This window comes from Hypanus sabinus, chromosome 21 (assembly GCF_030144855.1).
Source record: "Hypanus sabinus isolate sHypSab1 chromosome 21, sHypSab1.hap1, whole genome shotgun sequence".
Classification (NCBI taxonomy): Eukaryota; Metazoa; Chordata; class Chondrichthyes; order Myliobatiformes; family Dasyatidae; genus Hypanus; species Hypanus sabinus.
In genome coordinates, this window is record NC_082726.1 from 8,646,691 (window position 1) to 8,672,474 (window position 25,784).

The 25,784-nt window shown below is 44.7% G+C and overlaps 1 protein-coding gene across 1 annotated transcript in view; it reads left to right on the top strand.

Moving 5' to 3' along the window:
* Positions 1-12,944: 12,944 nt before the first annotated feature.
* The window catches only part of LOC132379218 (stereocilin), a 93,167-nt gene continuing 80,327 nt past the window's right edge, over positions 12,945-25,784 (top strand). Inside the window, exons 1-5 of the mRNA XM_059946928.1 lie at positions 12,945-13,005; positions 20,278-21,327; positions 22,029-22,053; positions 22,990-24,760; positions 25,308-25,370. Of these exons, the coding sequence (XP_059802911.1) occupies positions 12,945-13,005; positions 20,278-21,327; positions 22,029-22,053; positions 22,990-24,760; positions 25,308-25,370 (2,970 nt within the window). The remainder of the gene's footprint in view (positions 13,006-20,277; positions 21,328-22,028; positions 22,054-22,989; positions 24,761-25,307; positions 25,371-25,784) is intronic.

Consider the following 25,784-nt stretch of genomic DNA (forward strand, 5'->3'; position numbering starts at 1 on the left):
TGATTGATACATAGGAATTGGTTTGACAACTTTGTGTGGGCTTGTGTAACAACTGCTACAAGGGCAACACTAACAATTGAACTCCAGTTGAAATATGACTCCAGGAACATAGTGTACTACACCCAATCTGTATATTTTATTGTAATCATTTATGGTTGCAAAGGTGCAGGGTATTTGCAGGTACAAGAAATTCTGATGCTGTTGGAAATCTTGAGCAGCACACAATGCTGGGGGAGCTCAGGAAGTTGGGCAGCATGTATGGAGGGAAATAAATAATTGTTTTGGGTCAAGCCATGTCATGAACCACCCCTTTCCAAAGTGGCTGCAGAAAACAAGCTTATACTAGGATTGTGTATTAAGATTCTTTGCTGGCTTTTTTTTCTCCCAATGTTATAGTACCTGCTTTTTCACTTTTTAAAGAAAATAGTGTAAAGAATGCACAGATGGAATGAAAGGTGTAATAGAGTACTCAAGACCTGGGGCAACTTTATGCACAATATTTATAATTTATCATGAATCACTGCAAAATGAAAGGTCTACTAATGTTGTACTATGTACATGTTAATTTGAATTATCCTGACTTTCATAAAAGATATTGCATAGTCCAGCTCTATATCATGATTGGGTTGCCTTATTTAGATCATAAAGCGATAGGAACAGAATTGGGCCATTTGGCCCATTGAGTTTGTTCCGCCTTTCCATCATAGCTGATTTAATTATTCCTCTCAAAGCAATCTCCTGCCTTCTCCCCATTATCTTTAACATCCTTACTAATCAAGAATCAAGTCAACCTCAGCTTTAAATATATTTAATGACTTGTCCTCCAAAGCTGACAGTGGAAATGAATACCACATACTTACTATGTTCTGGCTAAAGAAATTTCTCATCTGTTCTAAAACCATGTCCTTGTACTCTAGGCTGAGCTTTCTGGTCCAAGACTCCCCAGCTATAGGAAACATATTCTCCATGTCCACTCTATCTAGGCCTTTCAATATTCAGTGGGTTGAACCAAGGCTGGATGACTGACTTGATTGCCAACACAATTTCACTACTTCCTAATACTTACAGGAACTCATCCTTACTCTCACCATCCCTAACTTTTGCCATGGCTTCCCCAGTACTGTAAATTATAGGAGCAGAATTTAGGCCATTTCATCATGGCTGATCCAATCTTCCTCTTAGCTCCAATCTCTTCCCTTCTCCCTGTATCCCTTCATGACCTGACCAATTAAGAATCTATCACCCTCTGCTTTAAATGTAACATGACCATTTGTCCCTCTTCAGGGTTTTTGCAGTAGCTCCAAGACATGCATTACTTTTGTACCAGATGCTACCTTTGCAACATACTTTGTCTTCTTACCCCACAGAAATATTTGCAATTGAATCCCCATGAAGTATATTAGGTATACCTCATTATTGCAAATATCTAATTTGCCAATCATGTAGAAGCAACTCAATGCATAAAAGTATGAAGACATGGTCAAGAGGTTCAGAATGGGGAAGAAATGTGATCTAAGAGACTTTGACCATGGAATAAGTTTTTTTTTTAGCCAGATAGGTTTGAGTGTCTCAAACTGCTGATCTTCTGAGATTTGCGTACACACAAGTCTCTGGAATTTACAGAGAATGGTGTTTTTTTTAAAACAAAACATCCAATGAGTGGGAGTTCTGTGGGTGAAAATGCCTTGTTAAAGAGAAGCCAGAGGAGAATGAGGAGACTGGTTTCAAGCTGACAAGAGGGGGAAAATAACAAAAATAACCAATTGTTACACCAGTGGTGTGCAGAAGAGCATCGCTGAACATATGTTGTCCCTTGAAGTGGATGAAACAAAAGACCACAAACTTGCAGGATTGCACTCAGCTGCTTCTTTATTAGATACTTCCTGGACTTACTAAATTGGACACTGAATGTAGTTCTCCCAACCTCTTCCTCCCCTGTTGTGAAGCAGGTCCCTCCATGGTGCCAATAACTTGTATGTTGTTGCTTTTCCCTGGAAATCTACTGCATTTGTGTCTTTTCTCACCCACGCCCAACAGATTTCAAGGTGATGTACCTGTTTGCAAATGAGATGAACTAACACAAGCTGGCAACTCAGCCTTATGGGGTGACCACCTTGCTAAGCAGCTCCGGCTCCATGATACCAGTAGTTGAAGGTGGACATAAAATGTAGAACGACACAGCCCATTGGCCCATGAGGTTAATCCTACTTTATAATCTACCCTTACGATCATTGTCACCCTCTTGATAGCCCTCTATTTTTCTATCATCCATGTACCTAATGATTTTAAATGTTCCTAATATATCTGCTTCAACCACAATCCTGGCATTTCTTTCCACACACCCACCATCTCTATAAAATACTTAATACTTATGATAACCTCCATATACTTCAATTACCTTAAAATTATGCCCCTCATTTGATTTCCGTCCTGGGAAAAAGTCACTAGCTGTCCATTCTATCCATACCTTTTATCATCTTGTACACCTCTATCACATCACCTATCATCCTCCTTTGTTCCAGAGAGAAAAGTCCTAGCTTGCTCAGCATATTCTCATAAGACTCAAGTTTCCACTCCTCTGTCAAACTAGCCTAAGTTATACCCAATGGCTCAGCAAACCTGCCCACAAGGATATTGGTTGCTCCTTTGTTCAGTGTCCCTTTTGTATATTTTTCCCAAGGTTAGTTATGCACACAGTATTCCAGGAGGTGACCCTATTCCTGTCGTGGTTCACCTACTTTCCAATGGTCATTTGAAATGGATAATGAACACTGGTAGTATCAGCAATATCCGTATGTGCAGTACTATTGATAATGCAGAATAATAAAGCCTTGTTATGTCATTCAATAATGTGAAAGTGTTTTTGGCATAGTGGAATGTCAATTTGCCAACATTGAAGTCGTCATGGTATCTGAGGCTGCTTTCACTGGACTGGCTAATGAATCAAGCTGGTTTTGGTTTCTTCTCTTGTCTCTCAAAGCCAAAGAGCTTTGCAGACTGACTGGTTCCCATTGCATTATTTATACAGTAATAAGTACTCTGCATTGTATCTGAAACGTACTGGTCTAGGCTGATAATGGATTGGAGTTTGGAAGCTCTTTACGTGCTATGTTCTCAGATTCCAGACCCAATTTAATGATTAAATGCGACGTTTGAATGAGTGTCTTTTGAACTCTATGATGGACTGGCTGCACTGATTAATTTGTCTTTGTCTACTGGACCTGTACGTATCTGGCTCAGAGTTTTCAGTTTCAGTTTGTTTAATTATCCACACTGACTGTGGGGAATGCCACGTGGATGGCTGGCTTCAGAGAAAACTCATCAGTGAAAGAGGGCTAAAGTAATGCTATAGGTCAGAAGTTCCTAAATCATTTAGTGTGCCTGTTCAACGTCATTATATTTCTTTGTTCTAGACCCAATGGAGAAGAGGGAGAAGCACAGAAGTTTCATGTCTGTGAACTGGGGAAGCCATGGCAAAAGTTAGGGATGGTGAGAGTAAGGATGAGTTCCTGTAAGTATTAGGAAGTAGTGAAATTGTGTTCTCCCGACCTTGCTGTAAAAAGAAAAGTGTGTGAAATGTCTCAGAGTTTAATTCGGTCCACAGAGCATATATATTTAAGCTGAGTTCATTGGAATCTGCAGGTAGGTAAGCGGGTGAAATGATGAAGCACTGGAATAACTAGTTAGTAACATGTACCAAGTGCTGGAGGGACTTAGCAGTTCAGGCAGCATCTATGGCAATGAGTAAATGATAGATGATTTGGGCTGAAACCTTTAATCAGAACTGGAAATGAAGGAGGAAGATGCCAGAATAAAAAGGGGAAGAGAGGAAGGAAGATAGCTAGAAAGTGATAGGTAAAGCCAGGTGGGTGGGAAATGTAAAGGGTCGGAATAGCAAGGAATCAGATGGGCAAGGAGAGTGGACCATGGGAGAAAGGGAATGGGGGCACCGGGGGAGGTGATGGGCAGTGAGGAGAGGTAGAGGATGGATTGTGGAATAGAAGAGCAAGGGGGGAGTCTAATACCCGGTAAGGGAATTCATTACCATTGGACAAGAACAAGTGGTTGTGCAGAATTTCTGTTTGATAGGTTGTAAGATCCCACATGAAGGTACAGACATTACTAGAGTACCCTAATGGAGAGTTAACAACACACAGAGTAAGGTAAAAGGTAAAAATATGATGTCAATTTTAAAAGCTTGATTAGAATAATTGTTAGTAATTTCACCCCAGGATGTCTGTGGAAATCTGACCTCCCTGTGGTTGATGGAAACTTGTGTGAAAGAAGCTGTGAACTGCAGTCAGGAGGAGAGAGAGAGAGGTTCATTCAAATGAAGATTATTGTACTGGACGTTACCAGGTAATGAAACAAGACCTTGATGAATTCTTCTCTTGCCTGTCTGCTTTTATTAGTGAGCTTCCAACAATTTTATATTAGGACAAGTTTAAGAGATGGAGAAAAGAATAAAGCTGATGTGTTGAATAAAGACTGTAGGTTAAAGTTGCACTTTGTTATTGTTATTGTCACGTATTGTTATACGTGAGAGTTGCGCCGATTTAGTGCAAGCAATAGTTCAAATCTTGTTGCTAATGGCTGACACTACAATTTCAATCCAGAAGTGATGCCACATCCTCTGAAGTTGAGCCTTATTTTTCTGTCATTACCACATTCAACAACTCTTTAAAATATTCTTACAGTTTTCAAGAAAAGTGTTTGAAAACTATAGGTAAAATGTTCAAGGGTACAACATAATGAGTTTTAGTCTCCTAATTCCATTCTGAAAATAGTTTAGGATGCAGCAAAATTTGGTTGTAGATTTTTTATAACACAGATGTTGATCTTTTTCTATCTCTAATCCTAAACTTGTGTGAACCTTTGCTCACACCTTGTCCTGTCAACCCAGTACCCAGGTACCCTCAGTATTCCTTTTTGCAAAATTTATTTCTTTTGGTATTGTATAATAATTTTATATCTTTGCACTTACTGCTGCCACAAAACTTCTGAAAACTGCAGTGTCTGAAAAGCATTAGGATAGATAAGTTACTGAGGCCAGACAGGTTACACCCCAGGTTACTTGGGAAGTAATTACTGAGTGTTAACAATGACCTTTTCATCCTCCCTGGCTACAAGTGTTGTATCAGAGGAATGGAGGATGGCAAATGTTGTATTGTTCAAAAAAGATCATGGGAGTGATCCAAATGATATAATTTTGCTAATGAGGACTCTTGGGGACAAGATTTCTGAGCATTTGGTGAAGAATAGTCTTATTATGGATATTCTGCATGGCTATGTGAAGGGCAGACCATGCCTCATGAGCACACTGAGCTTTTCAAGGAGGTAACAAAGCAAATTAAAGGTAGATCAGTGGACATGGTGTATATGTACAAGGTTCCCCATGGTAGGCTCATCCTACCTTGGGGCATGAATGTCATGGACACTTGGATATATAGATTCAGAATTGGTTTGCCCACAGAAGGCAGATGGTGATAATAGATAAAGTATTTTGCCTGGAGGTCAGAGACCAGTGGTGTTCCAAAAGGGATCTGTTCTGAGACCTTTGCTCTATGGATTTTTATAAATGACTCAGATGAGGAAGTGGAGGAGTGGATTAGTAAATTTGCAGATGACATGAAGGTTGGAGGTGTTGTGGATAATGTAGAAGGTTGTCTATGGGATGCAGAACTGGATGGAGAAGTGGTGATAGAGTTCAATCTGGTGAAGTGTGAAGCGTTGCACTCTGGACGGTCAAGCTTGAAGGCCGAGGACAAGGTTAATAGATTCTTCGCAGCATGAAGGAACAGGTGGATCTGAGGCCCAAGAACTTGTATCTCTCTAAACTGTCATGCAAGTTGATTGGGTTGTTAAGAAAGTGTATTGAGTGTTGGCCTTCATTAGTTAGTTCAAGAGTCATGAGGTAATATTGTAGCTCTATATAACTCTGCTTAGACCACAGATGAAGTTTTGTGTACAGTTCTGGTTGCTTCATTATAGGAAGGGTCTGAGAGGATGCAGAGGATATTTATCAAGATGCTGCTTGGATTTGCGAGCATATCATATGAGGATAGGTTGAGTGAGATAGGGCCTTTCTCTTTGGAGAGAAGGAAGATAAGAGGTAACTTAATGTAGAGGTATATAAGATTAAGAAGTGTGCACAGAGTGGCTTTTTTACAGGGCAGCAATGGCCAATACCTGAGCACTTTGACAAACTTACAAACAATAATGGATAAGGCCCAGTCCATCATGGGCATATCTACACAAAGCATTATCACAGGAAAGGAACATCAATCATTTGGGACCCCCGCTACTCAGGACAAGCTCCCTTCTCACTACTGCCATCAGGAAGAAGGTACAGGAGCCTCAAGAGTCACACCTCCCAGATTCAGGAACTCCCCTCAACCATCAGGCTCTTGAACCAAAGGGTTCAACTTTACTCACCTCACCACTGACTTGTTTCTGCAACCAATGGACTCACTTTCAAGGAAATTTCATCTCATGTTCTTGATATTTATGGCTTATTTATTTATTACTATTATTTATTTCAATTTGTAGTTGCACAGTTTGTTGTCTTAAAGTGGATGAGCTTGAGGCTCAGTTGGAAATTGGCAGGTATGATGTTGAAGGAGTAACAGAGACATGGCTGCAAGAAGACCAGGGCTGGGAAATTAATATTCAAAGGTATACGTCCTATTGAAAGGACAGACAGGTGGGCAGAGGTGGCTCTGTTGGTGAGGAATGAAATTCAGTCCCTTGCGAGGGGTGACATAGAATCAGGAGATGTAGAGTCAGTATGGATAGAACTGAGAAATTGTAAGGGCAAAAAGACGCTAATGGGAGTGATCTACAGGCCCCCAAATAGTAGCCTGGATACAGGGTGTAAGATGAATCAAGAGTTAAAATTGGCATGTCGCAAAGGTAATGCTACGGTTGTTATGGGGGATTTCAACATGCAGGTAGACTGGGAAAATCAGGTTGCTTCTGGACCCCAAGAAAGGGAGTTTGTGGAGTGCCTCCGAGATGGATTCTTAGAGCAGCTTGTACTGGAGCCTACTAGGGAGAAGGCAATTCTGGATCTAGTGTGGTAATGAACCGGATTTGATGAGGGAACTCAAGGTAAAGGAGCCACTAGGAGGTAGTGATCAGTATTACAGTTGAACAAAGGTGCCATGAGGGAGGAGCTGGCCAAAGTTGACTGGAAGGGATGACAGTGGAACAACAATGGCAAGTATTTCTGAGAATAGGACAGAAGGTGCAGGATCAGTTCATTCCAAAGAGGAAGAAAGATTCTAAGGGGAGTAGGGGGTGACTGTGGCTAACAAGGAAAGTCAAGGACAGTATAAAAATAAAAGAGAAGAAGTATAACATAGCAAAGGTGAGCAGGAAGCCAGAGGACTGGGAAACTTTTAAAGAGCAACAGAAGATTACTAAAAAGGCAATATGGGGAGAAAAGATGAGGTACGAGGGTAAGCTAGCCAAGATTATAAAGGAGGATAGTAAAAGCTTCTTTAGGTATGTGAAGAGGAAAAAGTTAGCTAAGACCAAAGTTGGGCCCTTGAAGACAGAAACAGGTGAATTTATTATGGGGAACAAGGAAATGGCAGATGAGTTGAACAGGTACTTTGGATCTGTCTTCACTAGGGAAGACACAAACAATCTCCCAGATGTAATGGTGGCCAGAGGACCTAGGGTAATGGAGGAACTGAAGGAAATTCACATTAGGCAGAAAATGGTGTTGGGTAGATTGACGGGACTGAAGGCTGATAAATCCCCAGGGCCTGATGGTCAGGAGGTGGCTCTAGAAATCGTGGATGCCTTGGTAATCATTTTACAATGTTCTATAGATTCAGGATCAGTTCCTGTGGATTGGAGGGTAGCTAATGTTATCCCACTTTTTAAGAAAGGAGGGAGAGAGAAAACAGGGAATTATAGACCAGGTAGCCTGACATCAGTGGTGGGGAAGATGCTGGAGTCAATTATAAAAGTTGAAATAGCGGCACATTTGGATAGCAGTAACAGGAGCGGACCAAGTCAGCATGGATTTACGAAGGGGAAATCATGCTTCACTAACCTTCTGGAATTTTTTAAGGATGTAACTATGAAAATGGACAAGGGAGATCCAGTGGATATGTACCTGGACTTTCAGAAAGCCTTTAATGTCCCACATAGGAGATTAGTGGGCAAAATTAGAGCACATGATATTGGGGGTAGGGTACTGACATGGATAGAAAATTGGTTGGCAGACAGGAAACAAAGAGTAGGGATTAACGGGTCCCTTTCAGAATGGCAGGCAGTGACTAGTGGGGTACCGCAAGGCTAGGTGATGGGACCACAGCTATTTACAATATACATTAATGATTTAGATGAAGGGATTAAAAGTAACATTAGCAAATTTGCAGATGACACAAAGCTGGGTGGCAGTGTGAAATTTGAGGAGGATGTTATGAGAATGCAGGGCGACTTGGACAGGTTGGGTGAGTGGGCATTTGCATGCCAGATGTAGTTTAATATGGATAAATGTGAGGTTATCCACTTTAGTGGCAAGAACAGGAAGGCAGATTACTATCTGCATGGTGTCAAGTTAGGAAAAGGGGAAGTACAACAAGATCTAGGTGTCCTTGTTCATCAGTCACTGAAAGTAATTATGCAGGTACAGCAGGTAGTGAAGAAAGCAAATGGTGTGTTGGCCTTCATAACCAGGGGAGTTGAGTATAGGAGCAAAGAGGCCCTTCCTCAGTTGTACAGGGCCCTGGTGAGACCACACCTGGAGTATTGTGTTCGGTTTTGGTCTTCAAATTTGAGGAAGGACATTCTTGCTATTTAGGTGAGTGCAGCGTAGGTTCATGACGTTAATTCCTGGGATGGCAGGACTGGAATACGTTGAAAGATTGTAGTGACTGGGCTTGTATACACTGGAATTTAGAAGTATGAGAGGGGATCTGATTGAAATATATAAGATTATTAAGGGATTGGACACGCTAGAGGCACGAAACATGTTCCTGATGTTGGGGGAGTCCAGAACCAGAGGCCACAGTTTAAGAATAAGGTGTAGGCCATTTAGAACAGAGTTGAGGAAAAACTTTTTCACCCAGAGAGTTGTGGATCTATGGAATGCTCTGCCTCAGAAGGCAGTGGAGGCCAATTCTCTGGATGCTTTCAAGAAAGAGTTAGATAGAGCTCTTAAAGATAGCGGAGTCAAGGGATATGAGGAGAAGGCAGGAGCGGGGTACTGATTGTGGATGATCAGCAATGAATGGTAGTGCTGGCTTGAAGGGCCGAATGGCCTACTCCTGCACCTACTGTCTGTTGTCATTTGCAGACTGGTTGAATGCTCAAGTTGGTGTGGTCTTTCATTGATTCTATTATGGTTATTATCTTATTATGGATTCATTGATCATGCCCACAAGAAAATGAATCTCAGAATTGTATATGGTGGCATATGTGCTTTGATAATAAATTTACTTTGGATTGGAAGCTCAGGGGAGAGGTCAGAGGTAGAAATTTTGTACACAGTAGTGGATGTCTGGAACCCATTGCCCAAAAGGTAGTGGAGTCTGATGCATTAGGGACATTTAAGACACTTTGATAAGCACATGGATGTCGAAAAAAAAAGGAGTGTTTTTGGCTTTCTAGGAGGGAATGGTTAGATTGATCATGAAGTAGTGTACATTGGTCGACACAATGAAGGATTCACACTATGCTATGTTGCTCTAGGTTCTAAAACAACAAATTTCACATCAGTTAAGTGGTTCTGATTATTCTGGGTCTCATTTGATTTTAGAATTAGAGGAATCTGTTTTCATATCCACACATGGTCTTGCCAAATCCAGCTCCTGGCCTTCATGTGTGGCTTAGCTACTAAGCCTGGCAGGTCCATTTCTACTGACAGGAGGAGGGCCAAAGGCGGGTATTGACTCCTTAAAACCAGGCAAATAGGGCTTGTCAGCCATGGTTGGCAGCTCATCTAAGAGAAGGGAAACTCTGATTTCAGACCACTGCTACCCTGCGGCTACACCCATCCGTGGGAGGGGGGGGGGGGGCTTCAGGAGTAAATCCCGAGGAAAAATCTGGAGTTGAAGCCTCTAAGTAGTGTCAGTCTCTGTCATTCCTTTGGGATACATCAGCTGCTTGGAGAGTGGGAGCCTGCTGCATGGGCAACAGCTTGCTCTCCATATCATTCTCCCCTGGCTTGACAGCTTGGATGCATCATCTATAGTCAACCTGAACCAATGGAGGGCCAGACCATATCAGTTCATGGCAGAAAGCTTTTTGTTACAGTGAGATGAAAGAAATTGTACCAGGGAATAAGGAAATAGAAGAAAAATTATATGAACATTTTGTGTTTCATCACAGAAGAAGGCACTGTAAACATTCTAGAAATAATGAACAGGGGATACAAATTTCAAGCTTGAAGAAATTGGTTTAAAGCCATACAACAAAGCTCAATAATCCAACCTTAAGAGATTCTGCAGATGCTGGAAATCCAGAGCAACACACCCAAAATGCTGGAGGAACACAGCACGTTAGGCAGCATCTTGGAGAGGAATAAGCAGTTGATATGTCATTAGTGTTAATAACCAGATGTTCTGGTGCCAAGATTGTGTGCTCACTTGACAATTATTTGAACAATGCACACCCAACAAATTGGCATGTTCATCAGTAACTTCATACATGATATACAGGCACAACATTCATCTCGGCCCAACACATCAACTGTTTATTCCCCTCCATAGATGTTGAGTTCTTGCAGTGTTTCTGTGTATTGCTTAATAATCCAAAGGACTCGGACTTTGGTGCTGCACTGGCAGCTTTTCAGGATCTTTCAGTAGCAGGTGTCATGCCTATTTTATAGGTTAATTGTTATCACTGGAATTTTTATTTATCTCGACAGTTTTTCCTTTCTTTTGTGTTTTCTCAGCTCCCTATTTTTCGTTTCTAATTTTTGTAACGTAATAAAATAGCCATAAGGATCAAGATCTCCATTCTCAATTTCCGAAAAACGAAAGTATCAGGATCCAATACTACTTCCCTTACTTATTACTTCCTTGCATCAGAGTGTTACACATAAGGTTAACCTAAGATGACTCCTTTCTCTTGTGGTTGCACTGGTGTCTCAGGAGAATCAGACCGACCCCGATCCCCTACAGCATCTGAAAGTTTAGGGAGGTTGTTATGCCAGATCTCCTCCTCAGAGAGATCTGCTATAACAGGTGTAGGGCTCTCAGTACCAGTAACTGTGATGTTAACTGTTCAGGCTAACACAATGGCTTCTCTGTAATGTTATTTAATGCTGTAATGGGTTTCTGTATCTGGAATGTTTGGGTTATGACTGCAGATAAGAGGGGGAGCTAATCAATGGAGGATTGTTACGCTATCTTGTATGTGTGAGCTGAGCGGGAGTTCGCGGTCTTTTTTGGGAGGCGAGCGAGGAGGACGGATGTGTGAGGAGCGGACAGCGGTTCCAGGGCGGCGGATACTGGACATCAGAGGTTCGGACGGTGGCCGAAGGCTTGGAAAGTCGTTGTGGATGGAACCCGAGGCGTGAGCTCCAACGTATTAAAATATTATGTGCACAAAGTGATAAATTTACTGATTTGGCACCTTTAGGTCATCTGTTTCTACTAACCTATTACTAAGAAATAACTATAAAGTTGCAATTATTTACTCTCCTTTGGTGTATTGTCTGGTATTTGTGTTGCGAGTGTGTACTGGGGGGCATTACACCGTATTTACACCGACGTATCGCACTATTGGCGGGGCAACGGCAGTTCACCCTAGGTGAACGGGGGTAAATTGGGGGCACAGATGCTACACAGGATTCAGATTTATCACTAGTGAATCGGTACATAGGTAAAATGCGTCTTTTGTGTTAATTACAGCATGTTCTAGTGCCGTGATGGTGTGGCCACATGACAATTATTTTAGCAACAAATTGGCATGCTCATCAGTAATTTCATACATGATATCCAGGTACAACATTCATGCCATGTTAATGAGGGAATGTCACAAAGTTAGTACTTCACACCTGAGATTAAACTTTAAAGATGAGCTTTATTTGTTGTATGTACGTGGAATCATGCAGGAAAATGCATTGTTTTGTCTCAATGGCTAACATGGTCCAAGGATGTCCTGGGGGCAGCCTGCAAGTGTCACTACACTTATGATACAATCTAGTATGCCCACAACTTATTAACCCTAACCTGTCTGTCTACGGAATGTGGGAGGAAACCAGAGCACCCAGAGGAAACCCACACACTCACAGGGAGAACGTACAAGTTCCTTACAGACAGTGGCAGGAATTGAACATCTTACAGCTGGCATTGTTCCCTCTAAACTGCATGGGTGTGTGACTGTGCGGTAACTGAAATGCTCCCGTGCACAAGGCCCTTGTTGCCGTGCAGTTAGGACTTCCTAAACATTTAAAGGGCCATGTAAAGATTCCCTGCTCAGTGCAATGGTTGGTCCACGCTGTGTAAATAGGGGGAAAGTTGGTTGTTACACTATGTTGGTGTTGTCCTACCAAGGACCAAGTTACGAAAGCACTTGTGAACAGGCTGAAGGTATTTACAAATGTGAATGGCCAGAACTGGAGACGTGCAGTTTATGGGGCATGACAGGATTAAATAGTAGAGAATTTAAGGGAATGAGATCGCTCCAGACAATCCCTGACCCTGTCTGGTTCTTCAATGTGTGACCAAAGAGCAACCATTTGAAGACTGTGGCAAGTGCTAAATAAAATAATGAGGGTTCCGATTTGCCTGTTTAAATGGAGGCCTTGAATTTGATGTTGGAAGCATTTTGATCAAGGAGGTGGATGATCATGTTGGCAGTGTCTCTGTGTTTCTGCATAGGTGTTGGACAGGCGGTCACAGCAGTGAGAGTCGTGGTTGTGGACCTGAGACCTGAAGGCCAGATTTCCCTGCGGGGAGAGCTCCCTTCCCCCTGAAGCAATGGCATTTCCCTTGACCCTTGTGCTGACCTTCCTGCTGCTGGCGTCCACTCACAGCACAGGTAAGAGTAAACAGTTCAACTTCTCAGTTCTGTACTCTAGAACAGAAGGCTGAGGGGCAAGCATCTTAAACTTTAAAATAAAGTCTCATCCCTGGACATCAATATGAGAAAGTCACCAGGAAACCAATAAGTTCGTTTAATTGTCATTCAACCTTGCACAGGTATACAGTTAAACGAAACAGCATTCCTCTGGGGCCAAGGTGTAGAACACGGTACATACTGCACAGTCACACACATATAGTTACCATCCAGTGCAGTCACTACATGAATAATGTTAACTCAAGCCCCTGAGTGGCATGGTCCAAATTGTCTTTTCCATGGACGCTGTCTGGCTTGCTGAGTTCATCCAGAATTTTATAACCATATAACAATTACAGCAAGGAAAAAGGCCATCTTGGCCCTTCTAGTCCATGCCGAATGCTTACTCTCACCTAGTCCCACTGACCCACACTCAGCCCATAACCCTCCATTCCTTTCCTGGCCATATACCTTTCCAATTTTACTTTAAATGACAATACCGAACCTGGCTCTACCACTTCTACTGGAAGCTCGTTCCACACAGCTACCACTCTCTGAGTAAAGAAATTCCCCCCTCATCTTACCCTTAAACTTTTGCCCCCTAACTCTCAACTCATGTCCTCTTGTTTGAATCTCCCCTACTCTCAATGGAAAAAGCCTAAACACGTCAACTCTATCTATCCCCTTCATAATTTTAAATACCTCTATCGTCCCCCCCAACCTTCTACGCTCCAAAGAATAAAGACCTAACTTGTTCAACCTTTCCCTGCAACTTAGGTGCTGAAACCCAGGTAACATTCTAGTAAATCTTCTCTGTACTCTCTCTATTTTGTTGACATCCTTCCTATAATTCAGTGACCAGAACTGTACACGATACTCCAAATTCGGCCTTACCAATGCCTTGTACAATTTTAACATTGCATCCCAACTCCTATACTCAGTGCTCTGATTTATAAAGGCCAGCATACCAAAAACTTCCTTCACCACCCTATCCACATGAGATTCCACCTTCAGGGAATGATACACCATTATTCCTAGATCACTCTGTTCTACTGCATTGCTCAATGCCTTACCATTTACCATGTATGTCCTATTTTGATTAGTCCTACCAAAATGTAGCACCTCACACTTATTGGCATTAAACTCCATCTGCCATCTTCCAGCCCACTCTTCTAACTGGCCTAAATCTGCAAGCTTTGAAAACCTACTTCATTATCCACAACACCACCTATCTTAGTGTCATCTGCATACTGACTAATTTACCACCCCATCATCCAGATCATTAATGTATATGACAAACAACATTGGACCCAGTACAGATCCCTGAGGAACACCACTAGTCACCGGCCTCCAACCTGACAAACAATTATCTATCGCTACTCTCTGGCATCTCCCATCTAGCCACTGTTGAATCCATTTTACTACTTGTGTAGTAAGTGTCAATATTAACGACTGAACCTTTCTAACTAACCTTCCATGTGGAACCTTGTCAAAGGCCTTACTGAAGTCCATATTGACAACATCCACTGCTTTACCCTCGTCAACTTTCCTAGTAACCTCTTCAAAAATTTCAATAAGATTTGTCAAACATGACCTTTCACGCACAAAATCATGTTGACTGTTCCTAATCAGACTCTGTCTATCCATATAATTATATATGCCATCTCTAAGAATACTTTCCATTAATGTACCCACCATTGACATCAAACTGTCAGGCCGATAATTGCTAGGTTTACTCTTAGAACCCTTTTTAAACAATGGAACCACATGAGCAATATGCCAATCCTCTGGCACCATCCCTGTCTCTAATGACATTTGAAATATTTCTGTCAGAGCCCCTGCTATTTCTACACTAACTTCCCTTAAGGTCGTAGGGAATATCCTGTCAGGATCCGGAGATTTATCCACTTTTATATTCCTTAAAAGCACCAGTTCTTCCTACTCTTTAATCATCATAGTTTCCTTAACTTCCCTACTTGTTTCCCTTACCTTACACAATTCAATATCCTTCTCCTTAGTGAATATTGAAGAAAAGAAATTGTTCAAAATCTCTCCCATCTCTTTCGGCTCCACACATAGCTGTCCAAAGCTATAGTGTCCATAGCTGTTGTGTGTGATGCTTTGGATTTCCAGAGTCTGCAGACTTTCTCGTGTTTATGGCCTGAAGATTGACAGTTTGGCATGAAGTGTGAGGTGCTTGTACAATGTTACTGTCACTATTTGTTATAATACAGCAAGCAGTCGTATAAATATGTGAAACAGCAGCAATAACAGATGAAAAGTGACCAGTGCAGGGTGAGAGTGCGTCCGTGAGTGGGGGACAGGGCATTCACAGGGCGTACATGTGTGTTGGGGGGCAGCAGGGTGTTAAGAAGTCTAACGGCCTGGGGAAGAAGCTGTTACCCAGCCTGACAGCCCTGGCTTGGAATTTGTTCCCACAGAGGGTGGTTTTGGGTGAATAGTAAACAAATGAGAGAGGAGTTGAAAGATTTAAATGAGGAAAGACAGGACAAGTTGGGAGTGAAGCAGATATGCTGATGTGGACCAGGTGGATTGAACAGACTGCTTCTGTGCTTCGTATCTGTGAGAGCAGAAGTAAATAGGGTCAGTAGTGTACTGCTCAGCCACTTGTGTCTTAACCATCATTCAGTACAATGCCCTCTGTGCCAATTCCCCACTGTCCTTGATATCAAGCATTGAGGTACAGCAGGTCCATAGTTCACTGAAACTGGCTACGCAACTGGATAAGGCAGTAAAGAAGGTATACGTCATGCTTGTCTTCATCGGTAGGTGATCTGAGTATCAGAGTAAGGAAGTTGTGCTGTGGCCATATGAAAGATTAGCCAGACCGCATGTGGAGTACCATGTTAATTTCTGGTTTCCCTGTTATCGAAAGGATATGTGAAAAGGAGAAGGATGTCACCTGCCTGCATTAGAGCTATAAGGAGAATCTGGACCAACCCTGGCTGTTCTCCTTAGAATGGAAGCTTAGGGGGAACCAGATAGAGGTTTTGAGGCATAAAATCTTTTAATGTCTTTCTAATCAGAGTCCGAATCTTTTCCGGCAGGGTAGAAGTGTCAAACACCAGAGGTCATGTTTCTCAAGTTAGAGGGAGAGGGTTAATGGTCAAGATGGCACCTGTGTACAATGCTCCTTTGGTCGACGTCTGCAAAGATCATGAGAACATATTTTTCATTTATTCTATGTATTTTACATTTGTTTCACATCTTGAGTGTAATTCTGGAACTGTTAGAGCATGCGTTTTGCTGTTTGGAGATCGTTTGGGTGCACGATCTGATGTTTGACCCCATTTCACTAATTAAAGCAACGAAGGTGATTGAAACATCAAGGCAAGTTTGGAAATCGCTTGGGTGTTCCAGCAGTCTGCGGCCTCCAAGAGGATTCCAGGAGGCAGAGGCAGTGTCTGCAAACCTTGTAACAGGCAGGCTGGGATGCAAACCAATCTTTGGCTCCATTTCACTGACTGAAGTGACAAGGGAGACTGAGGCATCGAAGTGAGCGGAGAGGGTGAGCGCTGGCTGCTTGCCAATAGATCTGTTACTCTGTAACAGAGAGGGGAGAGGCTGCTGTTGTGCCCAGAGAGTGTTGCCCAGGTTTTTTCTGCATTTTGGATGTGGACTTTGGAGTACAGACTCTTTCTTTCAGTCTTACAGTATTTATATTCTGTGCTTTATCGCCCAATCTACTCGTTCTTTTTTTTTTGTGAGGAGGAGGGCTTTGAGAGTCGATGTTCCTGATCCATTTTGTTCATTTGGTTTTTTTTGTGTGTGGGAGGAGGGATTTGGGGGTCAATAGGTCTGTTCCATTTTGATCTTTTTCTTTCACGAGGAGGTGGGATTTTGGGGGTTGATGATTATGCTGCCTTTCTTTTCCATCTTGGCTTCGTGGAGAATTGAAGAATTTTGGAGTTGTATAATTTGATAATAAACTTTTGAAGTTCATTTACACAGAGTTTTAGGTTTCTGGAGTGGGCTACCGGGGCAGCAGTGGAATTAGAGTTTAAGGGGCTTTTAGATAGATGAATGGATGGATATGAACTGGAGGGTACATAGGAGGAGGGTATTTCGTCTAAAGCAGCATCAGGATTGGAACAGCATTGTTTTCATGTTATATGTCACTGACTTGGATGAGAGAATTCAGGGCTTTATCTGCAAACTGGGCCACAATACAAAGATAGGTGGGAAAGAACTACACTGAACACCACTGGGCTCTGGTTTGATGTTTGATAAGTTATCTGTGTCCGCTCACTTTTTGCCTGTTTGTGCAATTAGTTTTTTTTGCACATTGGGCGTTTGATTTTTTGTTTGAGCAGGTTCCATGGTGTTTTATGTTTTGTGGCTGCCTGCAGGAGGACAAATCTCAGAGTTATATTTTATACAGATACTTTGATAATAGATGTTCATTGAATATTTGGAAGTGGAGTGTCTGCAGAAGGTCTTGGACAGATTAGGAGAACGGGTAAAGAAGTGGCTAATGGAATACAGTGCAGGGAAGTGCATGGTCATGCACTTTGATAGAAGTGGGGAGGAAATTTAAAAATCAGAGGTACAAAGGGACTTGGGAGTCCTAGTGCAGGATTCCTTAAAGGTTAACTTACAGGTTGAGTTGGAAGGCAATGTTGGCATTGCAATTCAAGAGGACTAGAATGCAAGAGCAACAATGAGATTCTGAGAATGCATGAGGCACTTGGAGCATGGTGAGCAGTTTGGGGCCCCTTATCTAAGTAAAGACAATCTGGCATTGGAGAGGGTCCAGAGAAGGTTAATGAGCAACGTTCCTTTTAATTTTCTTCACAGCTCAGACGTTGCTCAGAGCAGGAAATGTTTACATGGCCTGAAAACTGCATGGCACCTTAATAAAACATTATGTAAAAGGAAAATCTGGCTGCGTGGCAACAAAGGCTATGTACCTGGGAGCATTTCAGTTGGTGCGTAGCTGTGCATCTGCACAGCTTAGAGTGAACAGTGTTCACAAGAATGATTCCAGGAATGAAAGGGTTAACATATGAAGAGTGTTTGACGACTCTGAGCTGGTACTCACTATAATTTAGAAGAATGAGTGGGGACCTCATTGAAACCGAACAAGTTTTTAAAGGCCTAGACAGTGGATTTGGAGAGGGTATTTTCTCTTGGAAGAGGGGTCATCTACTTAAAACACAGATGAGAAAGAATTCCTTTAGCCAGAGGGTGGTGAATTTGTGGAATTCATTGTCACAGATGGCAGTGGAGGCCAGGTCATTGAGTATATTTAAAGCCAGGTTATTGATTAGTCAGGGAGAAGGCAGGAGAATGGAGTTGAAAGGGATAACTATTCAGCCATGATGAAATGGCAGAGCAGACTCAATGGGCCATGTGGCCTAATTCTGCTCCTATGTGGACTGACTGGCCAGTCCAGTGCTGTACTTCTCTATATCGAATATACTCAATGATCAGATCAATAATTCAGATTGAGGGGAAGTAGTGATTCCAAGGTGCCATAGATAATGTCACTGCTCTTCGAATAGCTGCCAAAAGGTATCCACCTGAGAGAGCAGACCAGCGATTCAGCATCTGATCATGAGGCTATGAGGCACTTCCACGGTGCCGCCCAGTTAGTGCCACCCGCAGTCCTGGACTTGGATCCAGGAATGGGCCAGGAAATGTGACCTCTTGCAGAGGGAAGTGTTGACTTTTGAGGGAGGCCCCAAGATCGAAGCCCCCCAACTCAGTTGGGCAGGTAAGGTCTCCTGGTTGCTTGTTTGATTATTCTGACCAAGGGAAAGATTACTCATGTATGGTAAAGGAGTTTGCAGAACCCAATTTGAGATATATGGAATATTGTGTGTACAGTACAGAAACAGATCATTCAGCCCTTTGTAGCCATGCCAACCTTTTTTTGCCCATCTACACTCATCCCATTTGCCCAGATTGGTTCATGCCTATTTAAGCATCTTCTAAAATGCGTCTTAAATGGAGTAATCATATCTGGGTGTACCACCTTCTCCGATAACCAGTTCCAGATATCAACAGCACACGATACTAAAGCCCATTGGCTACCAGCAGTAGCTCACCAGAGACCTGGGCCAGAGTTGTCTCCAGTTGTAGCTCATCTTCTTGGTGTATCCTTTGTCCCTTAGGGATGAGGGCTTTGGAGCTCCTGTTGGTGTTTCTGTAGTACTGGGATTTTGCAGGATGCGGATGCTAGCCCCTTGTCCAAACCTTCTCCTTTCACAGATGGACTTGAGTCTGTCCACCGGTGGGGTTAACAACATCCTGTGCCTATGTAAAAAAAACAAAAACAAACCAAAAATCTCTTCAAATTTCCTTTAAAACTTTTCCCTCTCACCTCTACCTTGCTATTGTGAAAGCCCCACCACTTGGTGGGAGTGTTGAAAGATTGGACTATTTATCCTGCCTTTGCTCCAAGGAAAATAAGTCCAGCTTTACAAATCTCTCTCCATACCTAAAGTCCTCCATTCCTGGTGTAATTCATTTGCACTCCCTCCTGTCTCGCCCTCCCCCTGTGCAGTCAGCCTTTCTTTAGAGTAGTAACCAGTTTAGTACTAATACACCAAGTGCTGTCCAATTAGTGTTTTGTAAAATTGCAAAACTTTAGCCCAACCTATGAAATCCATCATTCCACATGGAGTTAGTGGCTACTTTATTAGATACACCTGTACATCTGCTTGTTAATGCAAACATATAATCAACCAATCATATGGCAGCAACTCAATGCATGAAAACATACAGATATGGTCACCAGCTCAGTTGTTGTTCAGACCAAACCTCAGAATGGGGAAGAAATGTCGTCTAGGTGACTTTCACGTGGAATGTCTGTTGTTGTCAGATGGAGTGGTTTGAGGATTGCAGAAACTGCAGTTTTCCTGGTAATTTTAAGCACAACAGTCTCTAGAGTTCACAGAGAAACAAAAAACCATCCAGTGAGTGGCTGTTCTGTGGGTGAAAACTCCTCGTTAATGAGAGAGGTCAGAGGAGAATGGCCAGATTTACAAGTTGGCTGGAAGGTGATAGTAACTCAAGTAACCAGAAGAGTGTCTCGGAATGCACTAGTTGAACCTTGAAATGGATGGGCTACAGCAGCAGAAGACCATGGGTGGCTATTTTATTAGATACAGGAGGTAGGTCATAAAGTCGCCACTGAGCCCTTTGTCAAATTCAGAATGGCTGGGCAACTGGGAGCTGAGATTAGCACCGACGATCGTGTCCGCTAAATGTTGATGCTTGATTTAATAGGTAATGGGAGTAATCGGTACGTGGCGCTGTTAAAGGATGTTGCACACTTATTAGAAGGAGAAATGGACCCAATCCCTGCCCCTGCAAGATCAGGCTCCAAAGATTCCGAAAGGATTCGGACTGTAATCTCCAGTTTGATGGGCGGACTCAGAACTTTCAGTGCTCTACCTCAACGGAACGTGGCCTCTTTTCTTAATAAACGTGCACTGGACAGTAAACGACTCTCTGCCTTTCTCTACAACATCTCCCTGTATCTGCAAAGCAACAATCCTCAGTATCCGGCGTCAGAAGACTTCACACCGAACACGCTGGATCCCGAAGAGGTGGAGAATGGGCCTCCGCCCAGAGCCACGCTGGAACTGAGGGACCTCTTTGTTTCTTTGCGGGCCAGCCAGGACCTGGACAATCTCATTGAACTTGTGCAGAGCATCCTCGACTTACTGACCAACCGCCATCTGCTCAGGTGGATTTTTCAGACGGACAACCGGGAGGTTCTGGCTGGACTGATTGAAACTCTTACCCAGACGTTATACAGCGGGACTTTCGCACAAGCCAAAGCCCGTATTCAGGAGTTAATCTGCTCCTTAATCGGAGAGAGAGTTTGCAGCATTAATGTAGGGTGGCTTGAAAATCTAGGCAAGCTCCTCAACTGGAAAAACTGGAAATCAGTGGTGAACTTCCAGCCTCCCGGCAATGACCAATTCCGACCATGGAATGAGCCTCAAGCGTCCGGGAGCGACAGGAATCCTGCTAACGTGGTGGAGAACGCTAGCACTGTGCAGAGCCTTCTGCAGATCCTCTCCAAACCCAGTGGGAGGAGAGGCGGTGCCGAGGGTGCACCCCTGCTGAATCGAGCCCGGCACACCTGGGCGGAGGACGCCTTGTGGGGTGGGCTGCAAGAGCTGAGGCAGAGTATTTTGCGCAAGGTCGGGACCTCCATCTACACGAATTTCAAGAGGAAGGTAGCACGGATGACGGCCTCCCTGGTAAATGAGGTTTCATCCGTTATCGGAATCCCGCAATCAGGTCAAAATGGGAAGTGTTCTCCAGGTAGGTGGCGTTCATAGTGGGGAGGAGGCTGAACAGTAAGTGGGACTGTCTCCCCTTGCCAGAGACACTGCCCTGATGCAGGGTTTTAACCCAAAACATCAAAAACTCTCCATACTCACCCCTAGCTTGTCCCGCTGACTTCAGCACATTGTTTGTTGCTCCGCATCCCTGAAACTGATGTCTCTGTTTGGCTCTCTACAACAGGAACTGTGCCCTTTTTAAAAGCCCTTACTGTGATGATCCACTGCCATTTCAGCTCCGCTGCCTCGCGGCTGCACCCGCCCGTGTCGAAGGCTTTGGGTGTAAACCGCGAGGAGAAATCCGGAGCTGGGGTCCCTGAGGCAGTCCCACGTTGAGTTTAGCGCTGGCTGCTGTTCCAAGCGGCGCCGCCTGCATGGGAAATGGGTTGCTCTCCATATTGCACAACCCTATGGACACAACATCCATGGTCAACCCCGACCAACAAACAGCCTCAATTTATCATTTCTTGTTTATCGTCTTTTCTTTCTGACTATGACACCTCATTCCTTTATTCATGTAGTGAACATACAAACTTGCCGACAGAGGACCTCCGGACTCCGACACCCCCGAGCTGTACCAGGGTTGTACTGACGCCGGCGCTACTGATGCGTTCCGCGTGTATCATGCCTTCAGCCAGTCGGGCTGTATTTTAAATGTGTTTTTTTCTTCTTCTCTTGTAGGGAACTTACGGCAACTCCTCTTATGGTAAGTGTATCATTCTCCATGATCAGTCCAGATGCTCTCTGTGCATTTGATGATTCCGAACACGAAGTGACAGGGGCCAGCCTGCAGCCTCGAGCCTCGCCAGCGGCCAGGACACCTTCAAGGGCGATGCATCACCCAGGACGTGCCCTCTTCTCACTCCTACCATCAGGAAGGAGTTCACAGAAGCCTGAGGACACACGCCATGTTTCGGGAACAGCTTTCCCCCTCTGCCATCAGCATTCTAAATGAACCCACGAACCGCACTGTTTTCCTTCCTCTTTGCAATGCTTATTTAATGTCGTAGTTTTTATGTGTATTTGTTGTAATTTATGGTTTTTAAGTTATGTATTGCAATATACTGCCGCTTCACAACGTTTGCAGGTGATATTAAACATGATACTGATACAGCCCTGTTCCACTGTCAAACAAGGTCTGGGATTCTATCCCCTCTTGTCCTCACCCACTACTGACTGGTATCTCCCATTCCTGTGGTGAGATGCTTCAGCAAGTGACACCCAGGCACCGTGGTGCAGTGCGTGGAGCCGCTGACACCTGCCCACCGGAGGCGCAACGATCGGCAGGCCCGACCACATCCCCGCAGGCGGGTCTGAGCATGGGTGTTTTCTGGGGGAGGGGTTGGTTTTCTCAGGGCATGCAGTGGTCGGTCACCGAGAATCGCTGACGGGGAGAGTTCGGAGATTAGCGGCCGAGACAGGAAGTTGGAGAAAGACGGGCCGAGTGGTCCGTTCCACTCCACTTGGCGGAATTTAATGTTTTGGTTGTTGTTTGGCCGTGTGTGGTATGCTGGTGAGTGGAGATCTCCCCCAGACCCGAGAACGAACTCTCCGGTTTATCACCCCCATCGAACTCGTCCTTTGGAGATTATCCACCCCACCCCTCCACTCACTCACTGTTCCATTCCTGTTTCCCGTCCAGGGGCATCAAGAACAATATCTCCTGGGACACGTCCATCCTGGGATTCAGCTCCCCAGGGATTTTGAAGGCGACTCCCTTCCTCTCCTGTGGGCGAGGGAACAAAGGGCCGAGAAAGCCGCGCCAAGTGTCCAGCAGGTCGGAGCAGGTGGCCGCAGCCGGCGGGGGCACCCCTTCGAACATCGGCAGTCTGGAAACCGTTTGCAATGACCCCAGCCCCAGGCTTCCAGGGGTGTCCAACTTCACCGCCTACCTCTACTGCAACCTCTTCAACCGGAGCGGCGGCTACAGCCGGCCGCCACCCGACCTCCGCTCCGCCTGCTCAGACGCCGCCTGGTATCTGTCGGTGGTGGAGGAGGATCTGTACTGGGCACAGCTCTGCAGATTGTTCTACCCATCCGAGTTCGCTTCCAGCGTCTGCAACGAAGGGTCCCTTCGGAGCGCTCAGGATCTCGGCCGAGCCTGGCTTCTGCCCCTCTGCTCGGGGTTGCAGGGGGGTTCCGGGAATGCCAACCTCTCCGCCGGTCCTTGCCACCGGGAGCCCGACGGCCAGCCTGAATATTTGCGGCAGTGCGTGCCCCCAGAGTCTCTGCAGAAACTCTGCTCTAACCACAGCTGGTGGCGCGGAGAGAGCGCAACGCGGTTTCTGGTTGACCTTTGCAGCCAGTTGAGCGGGTCGAGGTGGCTGGGGTTTAATCCGGCTTCTCTCGCCCAATTCTGCTCGCGAGTGAAGCTCAGGGAAGAACTGAACGTGAACGAGACTTGGATGGACCAAGTATGCTGGTGGCTGTCCGCCGTCTCCCCGGGAGCGCACGGTGGAGGTGCCAACTGCGCACGGATGTTGGAGTATTGGGGCGCCCTGGACAACGCTGAAGACTGCACCTTCGGGTACGTCAAACTACTCTGCTCCAACGATACTGCTGGGGGCGTCTCGTCCAAACTGATCTGTGCAGCTTTGTCCCCTGCCGTGGAGAAGTCAGCTGACCTATCCCGCGCCTGCACTCGTCCATTTGAGCTGTCCAACGTCACGGGCTGGGATTTGCACCAGTGCATCCTTGCAAATGCCACCGCTCACGTCCACAATCTCTGCACCAATGGCACGTCCCGGGAACTGGGGGCCAGCAGTAGCTTCTGTCGGCAGCTTCACCAAGCGAGGAGGGCGCTGGATATCGTGTTGGCTGGAGATGGGCCCTTGGCCTGCGATTATAACTCATGGTCTCTCGACACGTTCTCGGATGGCGTCCTCGTTGCGAGGTGCCGAGATCTGGACGCCGATGGCTTCAAGAAGACTGTTTGCCGAAACTCCACGGTATATCAATGGATCTCACAGGAACAACCCTGGATTGTAGATTACTGCTCGGAGCCCGCTGCCCCGGGAAGGGATGAGTGTTTTTCCCGGTTTTGGCTCGATCTTCTCCCTGAGCCTTTGAGCATCAACACGACTCAACTGTGTGAGAACCCGGCGGCCTTCCTGAAAGATCTACTGAATGAGTTCAACAATTGCGATGACCAAACCTTCGACTGGATTTCAGGCGCCAACTACATTCTTCGAGTCTTCCACTATCTCCTGGGGCCTCCCGCGCTCGATCACACCGAAGAGGAGGTCCAAGAGGTCTTGAGCGAAGCCATTCTCCTTTCCAGCCTTTTGGATAATTCTTCTTTCTGGATTGCCTTCAACCCCAATGCGTCAGTCAGCATCTTGCAGACTGTGGACAATTTTCTGAAGGAGGAAACAGACGCAGCTCTCAAAAAGGACCTTCTCAATTGTTTCAGTGTAAGTGTTGCCCGAGCGAAGTGTACAAACTAGCGACTCTTTTCACTCCGGCCCGTGTGCGGTAAGAAGAATGATCCCTGGCTCTCTGTTCCCTGCGTGTCCCTCTCTGTACACTCATAACCACCCCACCCCCATACACACAATCACAGAGAGATAACCCTCGCCTACGGTCGGTCAGTCCAGGACAGGCCTTCAATGTCCAGCGCTCTTATAGACAATGGGTCTCTGACTTTCCCAATGGGTTTCAGACTCAGACCTGTGTTCCTCTTAAACAAGGTCACTTTCACGTTCCTGACCCCGTCGCTCATCCCTCCCGCACTTACTGACGGACATGAGTTTCAGTTTGGGTAGCAACATATACCCCTCTTTCTGGTATTCCTTTATCTAATCGCCTCCACTCCGTTTCCCCTTTGATTTATTTCCCCCTGCCAAATCTCTGTGATATGTAGCGACTAATTTGCACACAGCAAGGTCCCACATCGTCTTGACCATGGCTAGGGTAACAGAAAGAAATGTTAATCTAACCTCAGCTGCTTTGTCTCCTCAGCCGGTGCTCTGGGATCTGTTACAGAATGAGAACGAGTCACCAGCTCTGCGAGTCCTTTTTCAGGTACCAGAATATTTCAAACCCGAAGTGTTGCAGTATTTTAGAATTCAGATGATGGGCGAGTACTGTCTGACGTAGGCAGCGCTGAATCATGCCTGATTGAAGCTGGGAGTTTACACATTGTATTGAACGGACAGGCAGAAAGGCAAACGGGTGGTGTTGCTCTGTTGGTTTAAAAAAAAATATCAAATCATTAGAAAGGGGTGACATAGGGTCAGAAGGTGTTGAATCATTATGCATAGAGCTAGGAAACCGCAGCAGTAAGGATGTGGTCTGCAAATTATAGTGCGAGATAGAAAACGCAGTGTTACAATAGTCAAGGGGGATTTCAATATGACGCTAGATTGGCAAAATTAGGTTGGTGCTGGATTCCAAGATGAGGAATTTCTAGAACGCCTGTGAGGTGGATTTTGACAG